The 9,917-nt window shown below is 39.7% G+C and overlaps 1 protein-coding gene across 1 annotated transcript; it reads right to left on the bottom strand.

Moving 5' to 3' along the window:
- Positions 1 to 3,731: 3,731 nt before the first annotated feature.
- Positions 3,732 to 7,217, bottom strand: LOC121516957 (kinesin heavy chain-like). The gene is made up of 4 exons (XM_041798408.1): positions 7,050 to 7,217; positions 6,890 to 6,960; positions 6,700 to 6,809; positions 3,732 to 3,776 (listed from the first exon to the last, which is right to left on the bottom strand). The coding sequence occupies exons 1-4, from the start codon at positions 7,132 to 7,134 to the stop codon at positions 3,758 to 3,760; spliced, it is 285 nt and encodes a 94-aa protein (XP_041654342.1). The 5' UTR covers positions 7,135 to 7,217; the 3' UTR covers positions 3,732 to 3,757.
- Positions 7,218 to 9,917: the final 2,700 nt, after the last annotated feature.

Genomic DNA, 9,917 nt, shown 5'->3' with positions numbered 1-9,917 from the left:
CATTTTAAAGAGGCAAGGTCTCTCAGAAGTAAAGATTAGCAGAGGTTCATCAATATATGGGAAAACGGAGTCTAAAAATGGAACAATTTAAGAAAAATGTTCCTCAGTGTAAAATTGCACAGGTGTTGAATAACTCACCATCTACAGTCCATACTATCAGCAAAAGATTCAGAGAGTCTGGAAATGCTGGTGATCTTGGGCCCTCAGGGGCCACAGCATTAAAAACAGGCATGACTCTGTACTGAAATCACTGCATGGGCTCAGGAATATTCCAGAAATCATTGTCTGTCAACTCAGTTGGCCGTACCATCCACCAATGACAGTTAAAGCTGGATCATGGAGAGAAGAAGCCATATCCAGACACACTGCTGTCTTCTCTGGACCAAAGCTCATTTAACATGGACTGAGGAAACATGGAAAACTGTTCTGTGGTCAGAGGAAACCACAGATGCTGTGTCCTGTGGACTAAAGAGGAGAGGGAGCATCCAGCTTGTTCTCCTGGCTCAGCTCTAAAGCCTGCATCTCTGATGGTATGGGGTTGCATTAGTGCCTATGGCGTGGGCAGCTCTAACATCTGGAGAGGAACTATCAATGCTGAAATGTAGAGAGAGCTTTTAGAGCAAAGGTCATCAAGTACATTTACACAAGGACCAGATTTAGTCTTGACAGAGACTCTGTGGGCCAGACTTTCAAATTAACAAAAATAAAAAGTTCATATTTTGGCCTAATAAACATATTATTGTGTTAATATTTTCTTTCAAACCTCAGGGAATGGGCCCTCCCCAATGGTAATTTAGCACCAGTATTAACTAATTTTTAAAGCTTTTTAACCTTTTTTCACTACTTCTTTTGGCCATTTCTGCCACTTTTTTGCCACTATTTTTTAAAAAATGTGCCACTTGTAAACCCTTATTTTCTCATTTTTTGCCCATTTTTCTACTTCTTTTAGCCACTTTCCTGCCAATTATTGCCCCTGGGAGCCATTTTTAAACCCATTTTAATGAATTTGCCAAGGTATTTTCGATATATTTTCTCTTCTTTAACTCATTTTTGATACTTTTTGCCTCTTAAACCAAAATTTTCAATTCTTTAATCCCTTTCTACCACTTTTCCTTCATGTTTTATCCCCTTTGTGTCGCTCTTTTAATCATTTTTTTCCTCATTTTATTCTTCATTTTATTGTTTATTACTTTTTTGCACAATTATTGCTCTTTTCAAACACATTTTTAATTTTTTTTGCCCCATTTTTGCCCTTTTACCCATTTTTGCTACATTTTAACCTCTTTTCACCATTCTCCCTGCCAATGTTTGCCCCTTTGTGCCATTCCACAACCCATTTTGATGGTTTTCATACATTTTCACCACTCTATCTAGCCATTTTTGCAACATTTCCGCCTGTCTGAATTTTTGTAAAAACAGATCAGATTTAAAGTCATTCTCAAACAATTTCAATTTCAATCATTTTTTGTGTGGATTTAATAGCCGCAGCCTAAAGATACCCTGAAAACCTCAACACCTTTTCTAGATTTAATGACCTCCTGGGGGCCGGATAGGAAGCTTTGGGGGGCCTGATATGGCCCTCATGCCGCCAGTTGATGACCAATGTTTTAGAGCAACATGTGCTCCCATCCAGCCTTCTGTTGCTCCCTCCCTACTTTTCTGAGAGTTGTGTTGCTGCCGTCAAATTCAATGATAATAATAATAATAACAATAATAATTAAAGCTGCAAGCAGTGATAACGGGCCCTCGCAACCCGTTGCATGTCGAGGTGTTACGCGGAAGCGGATACGTAACAACTGTTGCATGCCAGCAACAAGGCGCGCTGTACCCACCCAAACAGAGGGTGATAACCGTCATTAATTTCCAGAGCTTGCCGTTATTTTGGCAGTAAAACTAATGGGAAGGAGGCATGAACCCTGAAAATTTTGAATGCAGCTCCAAATTATGAACAAATCACTGTATTGTCATTTTCACAGCTCCTCTTTCTGCTCTGCTTGGCTCAGCCACTGTTTCTCTATCTCTCTCTCCTGCATGCTTGCAGCCTCACTCCCTCTCCCTCGTGTGCACGCTCACGCCACAGGAGAAAAATGATCGAGTGGCTAAAAGCATTAACTGAATGTTCCAGTCATTGGTGATGAAGATCGACCAGAGGAGCAAATAGAGAGCTCAGGATGTGTACAAGTTTGTTTCATCATTTTTGTCAATGCTATATCTATTTATATCTCCTCAAGTATGAAAATGGTCTTCAGCAGCAAAGATCATCACACATGGAGATGTGCAACTCAAGATGTCAAAATGGTCTTCAGCAGCAAAGATCATCACTCATGGAGATGTGCAACTCAAGATGTCAAAATGGTCTTCAGCAGCAAAAATTGTGGATTGTAGAGATGTTCTACTCTAGATGTGAAGTCTCAGAGAAAGTGCAGCTAGCTTTAGCCTGTGTGTTAGCTCAGTTGGACAGGTAACTGCCCTGAAACCATGAGGTTGTTGGTTTGAATCTTTTTGAAGCTGCTGGTGTAAATCGCTGACTCAGGAGTAAAGAGGACTGCCATAGAGTAATAAGTTTGTGGGTTTGATTCTTGCTGCATTTTGAAGTCCAGTCCCCAAAAGCAGAGATCAGATCCCCTGAGAAACATGAACATGTGTGTGTCTCAGTGGATTAGTGGGGAAGTGAACTGACTTTGAATCAGGAGTTCACAGGTTCAAATCTTACCATGGGTTCATTTATTTTAAAAGTCTGAGTCCAAATCTAGACTTCAGGAGACCTGGACAGGAGTTGGCCTTTCAAATCTAACCAATGTCTTTAAATTTTCAAGATTTGAGTCCAGATAAAGAAGGAAAAGCCCCTCTGAGGCTCTGCTACATGTCTGGCTCTGTAGCCTAAAGAGATAGTGGACTGACTCAGAGTCTGGAGGTTCCAGGTTCAACTCCCATCTTGGTCTCAGTGAATTTTAAAGCCACATCCTGAACAAAGAGGATAAATGCGCCAGGAGAAGAGATGGTAGTGTGAAAGGTATGGCGGCAGTAGCACAGAGGACTGGACTAGACCAGTTCTGCAGGGGATGCTGGGGTTCAAACCCCACTGTGGCCGGTACCTGGATCAAGGCATGCCTGATAGGGAAGGGGGGATGCGGTGCGGCGCCCCCCTGGGGAGCCGTCAGAGATGTAAGTAGGGGGTTATGCAACAAAAACGCAGACACAGCTGGAGTTTTACAGGATGGAGTCTTTATTTGCATGCATGGATGATCACTGAGCCCCTCATGGGGACTTCATCTCCTCCGCTGTAGAAACAGGAAATACTTACCTTGCTCTCCTCCAGGGTCAGGGTACCAAAGTATCATTTAGTTTGAAAGGGCATTTGAACGTACACAAAAGAAGAAAACGGACAACTTCACTCGTTTTTCCATTTGTGTCCAGAATGGAAAAACGAGTGAAGTTGTCCGTTTTCTTGATTTGCGTACGTTCAAATGCCCTTTCAAAATAAATGATACTTTGGTACCCTGACCCTTCAGGTCCTCTCTGGCCTGCTCCCTCTGCTCATTCAGCAGCCTGCAAACAAAAACCACATGAACTCACATTCAGCATAAATAAACGTACAGATGAGTCCTTTACTCACATGAGTTTCTGCAGCTTGGCGTCCTTCTCCTGCTCTTCAGTCTTCAGTTTGTCGTAGTCTGACATCAGCCTCTCCTGCTCCAGCAGCAGACCCTGGTTCAGACTGAGAGGAGACGCTCGCTAAGCTCTGATTGGGCGCTTTTTAATGGCAGAGTACCTGTCTGGAGAAATGTCAACAAACCACATCAACATAGATTCATTTTGTTCATCTGGTTTCTGGAAATTTCTCCAAACAGTTATTTGGCTTCAAAAATGGTACAAGGCAGAACATTTCTGAAATGATAGACCTTTACATCAGTGGGTCCTAACCTTTTTTCTTTGGGGTCCTTCTACTCTAAACACTCTAAAGCCCCCCAGGACAATCCCTGAAAAAGTAAACATCATTTTAAATTGTTTTATTGACTAAATCCCAGCATAACAGGCCTGCATAAACTAGTTCTTGATAAATATCTGCATATAAACTATCCATCATTACAACGGCATTTAGAGCCACCATAAGAATAGCAAAATGAGAAGATTCAGTCAATTTTTAAGTAAATCTCAAACATTTATAATTAAACAAGTCATAAATTTACCAGAAAAAGAAAACTGGAAATTTATGTCAACTAAAAGGTAGAATTTTTTGTCATTATAAAATCCAAAAGAGCCGTGGAAAAAGAAAATGACAAGAGAAGAAGCTGTTTTCCTTCCATAAGTCCTACAGTTGATGGCCTAATCAGGAGATTTTTCTTAGTAGGATTGATCAGTGAGGAAATGATCCAAGAATCATCACATTATCATTATTCCCCAGACTCTGAAGAGACGTTTCTGTTCTCTGTTTTCAGTTCGGATCCTTGTAAATTCACTAGTTTAGGATGTTCAATTCTGACATTACAAACTTTAAATTTTAAAGTGCATGATGAAATAATTTAGGACTTTTGAACTAGAAAATTCTGAGTTCAGGTTCTTGAAAAAATACGACTTTATCATCTCAAAAATGTACTTTTAAATGTCACCTTTTTCCAAGAAATGTACAGATCCTCTGTCTTTTGTTGGACCTGTTAGAGGGCTCTAATACTTCCTCTTACATTTTCAATCATGACTCTATAAATAAAAGTTCATTATAGGCGCCCCCCTAGGGGTGCCCAGACCCCAGGTAGGGAACCTTCACATGACAACAATGTAACAGGTGTGTGTAGACTTTTAGAGCCAGTGTAAAGCCAGACTACAGTCGTATGCAGCTAAAAGTTCCTGACTCAGTAAAGAGGAGTGGTACGAGGATTTTACATCCTTCCTCATGAGGATCACACACAGTAGACAGTCGCAATGACTGTCACTACTTTGGTTTGAAAAAACAATAACAACAAACTTTAGGATCATTTAAACCAGCATTAAGTGGTTGAATGAGAACCAATCAAATCTGTGGAAATATCCTAGATCTAAAAAACATCAAACATGAATAGGTTTGTTGATTTTTCTACTGCTTCATTCGTCTCTGTGGACTTGAAGTCGAAATTTCAGGCCCAATTTAGACAGTTTGAGACTAAATTCCTGATCCAGTTCAAGTCTTGTCTCAGACAGTTATTAGTCTAAATGAGTAAAACTCAACATGTGGCTTCATTGGGATGGTTTGTGGCTCTTTTATATCGACATTTCAAATATTTTTCACCATAAAACCTTAAAAAATGTTCACCTCAGGAATGATCCATATCAAGTCACATTAATCAGTTTGTTCCCACTCTTCTACAGGAGGCTTTAATTGTCGGCCTTTATTTTTTCTCTTAGTTTTTTTTCATTACCCTTATTTCTAATTCTTCTCCCTTTTTTCCCTTTTTTGACACTTTTAATCCATTTTTTCTGCTTTTAGTCCATTTGTTCCTCTTCTTCTTGCCAGTTTTGTAGTTTTTGCCACTTTCATCCTGCTGTTTGCTATTTGCAATTCTTTCCCCTTATTGGCTACTTTTTGGCCACTTTTCACCCAATTTAAGCTGCTTTTTGACATTAAATGACACCTTTTACAATTTTGTCACTCTTTGCAGCATTTTGCCCATTTAGTCAATTTTCACCATTTTTTACCGCATTTTTGTCACTTTTAACAATTTAAGTCACTTTTCACATAATTTTTTTTTGCCCATTTTGCCACTTTTACCCTTTCAGTCACTTTTCACCATGATCTTACCACATTTTTGCCACTATCTGACCATTTTTTTAAAAGTCACTTCTCACTATTTTTTACCAAATTTTTGTCGCTTTTTGACCATTTTAGTCACTTTTCATTAATTTTTACTAAATTTTTGCCACTTTCTGACCATTTTTATCATCTGTAACTCCTTTTTCAATGTCACTTTTCACCCATTTTTGCCACTTTACACTCATTTTTGCCATTTTATTCCAATTTTGCACCTTTTCACCTTTTTTTTTGCTGTTTTTGGTCGTTTTAATCACGATTCATTCATTTTTACCATATTTCTGCATCTTTTTTGCACATTTTAGTCACCATCCACTATTTTATACTACATTTTTGCAGCTTTTTGACAATTTTAGTCACTTTCCATTAATTTTTACCACATTTTTGCTGATTTTTGCCCGTTTTAGTCACTTGTTACTATTTTTTACCACATTTTTGCAGCTTCTGACTGTTTTTATCATCCATAACTCCTTTTCTATATCACTTTTCCCCCAGTTTTGCTACTTCTGCCCTATTTTTTTTGCCATTTAATGCCTATTTTTCACCTTTTCACCAAATTTTGTTTCCACTTTCTGACCATTTTTGTTATCTGTAACTCCTTTTTGACACTTTTCACCCAGTTTTTGCCATTTTATTCCAATTTTGACCTTTATACCATTTTTTCTACTTTTTGACCATTTATGCCTCTTTTAATCCATTTTTGCCACTTTTCACTTCTTTAAATGTGGCTATTGCAAAGGTATTTTTTGACAATTTGGCTCTTTTGTTGAGCAGTATTCAGTAACACTGGTCTAAAAATTAGTATACTTATTTTACTGCAGACTTTGATTCAAATATCTCATGCCATGTGTTTCTTCTTATGTCTGTGCTCTCTAACGTCTTTAAAATGTAGTTGGATTTAAAACAGTCAGACTCACTCTGTGAGCTGGTCCAGAATCCTCTGCTTGTCTTGGATCTGGTCTCTCAGTGGGCTCAGCTGTTTGTGGTGAGCCTCTCTGTGGTTCTCCAGCTGCTCCTCCAGAGTTTTCTGTGCCACACAGACACAAAAACATTCAGCTATTTCACATTTCTGTAACAGAGATTCTCAGTGACGTGTTTCCTCCTCACCTTTATGTCCCCATCGTGTCTGCCGATGTCCTCCTTCTCCTCCTCCTCTCCTGACGTCTCGTGTCTTTTCTCTGATGAAAAACAAAGAGGAAAATTCCATCAAGTTAGCCTGTTTTTACTTGAGCTAAGATGTTTTAATGGTTAATATAAATGTGTGAACCGTGAGGCTGCAGCTTAGAGAGCGCCTGGGTCAGAGCGTCCTGGCTCTCCTCCAGCTGTCTCTTCTTCTGCTCCATGTTCTGCATGTAGTCCTTCAGGGACTTGATCTTGGCCTGGTGCTACACAGTTGACACAAAAATGTGCTGTTTGTTCGTGCTGCTCACTTCCTGCCAACGTTTATATGTTCCCATTTTTTAAATATCTATTTATTTTTTGGTTGACTGTCACTAGGAAGCAACCCGACTTCATCTGTCCACACAAACATTTGTGTGTCAGCCATGTTTGTCTGTTGACCCCACCAGGGGGAAGGAAAGGTGTGCATGCATGTGTTTCATTGTCAGTCACACTGCCAACTACTGGCCTGGCATGCATACTACAGCAGTTTCAGGCACATTAGTGGGTCTGATTGACATTTAAACACCAAACCTTAAAAAAAGAGAAGAAGAAGAAAAGGGATTCTGTTCTCAGAGGATGGTTTTTGTGTAAAAATGGCCATAGTGATAATCATGCTAAATATGCTAAATATGCTGCTTTTTGACCATAAAAATAAAAATGGCAGACTTCCTGTTTGTTTTACGGCATGGGTCCGAAAGGCTTTTTTGTAGAACTTAAAACGATGTATAAGCTCAAGAATTTTCAACATCCTCAGGTAAACCTGTTGCAGGGGCTGAATTTTCAAATTACTGTAGGAGGCGTTACTGAGCCAAAAAGCCAATCATCCTATCAATCATCTCGTTTTGCTACTGGGTGTTTTTCTGCCAAGTTTCATGGCTTTACAAATTTTGTAAGCGCTAGATAATTCTACTTCCTGTTACATGGCGAAGGAAAAATTGTCACCACCACACCATTTTAGGTAAGGACTCTTGACCTTCAAATGTGAGTAATATCAACCTTAAAGAGATGTGTGTGGGCTAATTTCAGCAGGATGTGGCCAATCTTGTAATGAATGGAAGTTTTTTTAGTGAGCACAAACCACTTTTATCACATGATGAAGCATTTCAGTTTAAGGGGCCGCCATGGCCACGCCATTCGACTAATGAGAAAACCCCGAATAACTTTGGACCAAAGACATCTCTTCTTGCTCTACGCCAAAGATGAAGTAGTTTGGATGAACACCCTCAGACGAGTTCGTTCAAATACGACCCCTAAAATATGGCTTGTTTTCCCAAAAAATTAAAAACGGCTGACATCCTGTTTGACTTATGATATGGGTCCAAGAGGATTTTTTTGTGCGTCCTGACATGACGCATCTGCCCACACATGTTCAAAATCCTAGGTTAAACCTGCTGGGGGGTGAATTTTTGAAATGCTGTAGGGGGCGCCATTGAGCCAATAGGCCACACCCACCTACAAAATGAATATCAGTCATCATGCCAATGAGACTTTTTTTGTCAAGTTTCATTGCTCTAGATGTCTTAAATCCATTTGAAAAATCTACTTCCTGTTTCATGGCAAACAAAAAAATTGCCATGGCCACGCCTTTTAACGTAGCCGTTTGACCATTGTATATGTGTAAGGCCAACTCCTTGGGAACAGCCTGAGTGAATTTCAGAATGATTTTTCCAACCATGTAGGTACTGCGTTGTGAAATTCAGGAGTAGTGACTTTCTGTTGCCAGAGGGTGGCGCTGTACAATTTTTCAAAATTTCTAGCATGGATGTGTTCTGGCCTGGACTGCTATCAAGCTCATGAAATCTGTCTCAGATATGACCATGTATACTAGAGTTATGAATGTTTGAACATTTTTGGCAAGACAAAATGGCGACTCTTGACTTTGTCGTCCCGTAGAGGCCCCACCTTCTGACGAAAAGTCAATTTTCTTTTTTGCAAAGCTAAATCCACTTCTTTAGTCCTTCCGACACAAATTTGAAGTGGATATCTTGAGTAGTTTTTAAACTGTGGCTTGCACCATAAACCTTGACATTTCCTATCACCACTAGGTGGCGCTTTAATCTGTAGAAAATATGATGATATGAATGGATGCAGGCCATGACCGTCAATATTCCTGAGCAATATGAGTCCACTTGGACAATGCACAGCTGAATTATAAACTACTTCCTGTTTACCAAAGAAATATGCAAATTTGAGGACTTGCCATGGCCACACCTTTTGACTAATGAGAAAACCCCTAATAACTTTTCATCATCCATGTCTCATGTAGCTCTGTGCTGAAGTACAAGTCGATCGGATGAAATCCCTCAGCGAAGTTAATCCAGATATGACCCCTGGAAAAGGCCAAAAACAGCCCCTGTTTCCCATATTGATTCAAAATGGCGGATTTCCTGTTGGAGATAGAGTGTAGGCCCAAGAGGCTTTTTTGTAGATCTCCCCAAGCTGCACCTGCACACAAAATTTCATGAATCTACGACAAAGTCAAAGGAGGGGGCTTTAATTTTGAAAACTGTTAGGGGGCGCAATTTTTGCAATTCTGAATTTTCATATTGGAGACCCAGAAAATATCAAAATTTTCATGAGACCGGAGGTACGTGCAAAATTTCCTGCGAATTCAGAAATGTTAAGGGTCTGAAAAGTCCATGCAATGACGGCAGATGCATAAGTAAAATAATCCTAGCAAATACAATTAGGTCCTCGCACCACTCGGTGCTCGGGCCCTAATAATAATAATAATAATACGTTTATTTAGTTTATTATAGAAACCACGTGTTGACGGCAGATGGCAGTGTTTAAATCTCACAAATGTGTCGCTCTCTCTTCTTCTAGTCTTTGCCCTTTTTTGTTCCGCTTCCTCGATCAACCCCACCCAAACAGGAAGAAGAACTCCTAACACCCGCTTGGTTTTTCAACAATTATGAACAACAACAACAGCTAGAAGGAAAAAGTCAGATGTTAAACACAAAGCTTGTTCATT

The sequence above is a fragment of the Cheilinus undulatus genome, linkage group 11 (assembly GCF_018320785.1).
Source record: "Cheilinus undulatus linkage group 11, ASM1832078v1, whole genome shotgun sequence".
In the NCBI taxonomy this organism is placed as follows: Eukaryota; Metazoa; Chordata; class Actinopteri; order Labriformes; family Labridae; genus Cheilinus; species Cheilinus undulatus.
The sequence above is the reverse complement of the archived record's forward strand: the minus strand, read 5'-3'. Positions and strand labels throughout refer to the sequence as shown.

What these genes read in the sequence shown, in the direction of transcription:
- LOC121516957 (XM_041798408.1), bottom strand. Translation starts at nt 7,134, where the DNA reads ATGCAGAACATGGAGCAGAAGAAGAGACAGCTGGAGGAGAGCCAGGAC. An exon ending in CTCTAAGCTGCAGCCTCACG is followed by an intron (nt 6,961 to 7,049) that starts GTTCACACATTT and finishes GTTTTTCATCAG; the next exon opens with AGAAAAGACACGAGACGTCA. An exon ending in GACACGATGGGGACATAAAG is followed by an intron (nt 6,810 to 6,889) that starts GTGAGGAGGAAA and finishes TGTGTGGCACAG; the next exon opens with AAAACTCTGGAGGAGCAGCT.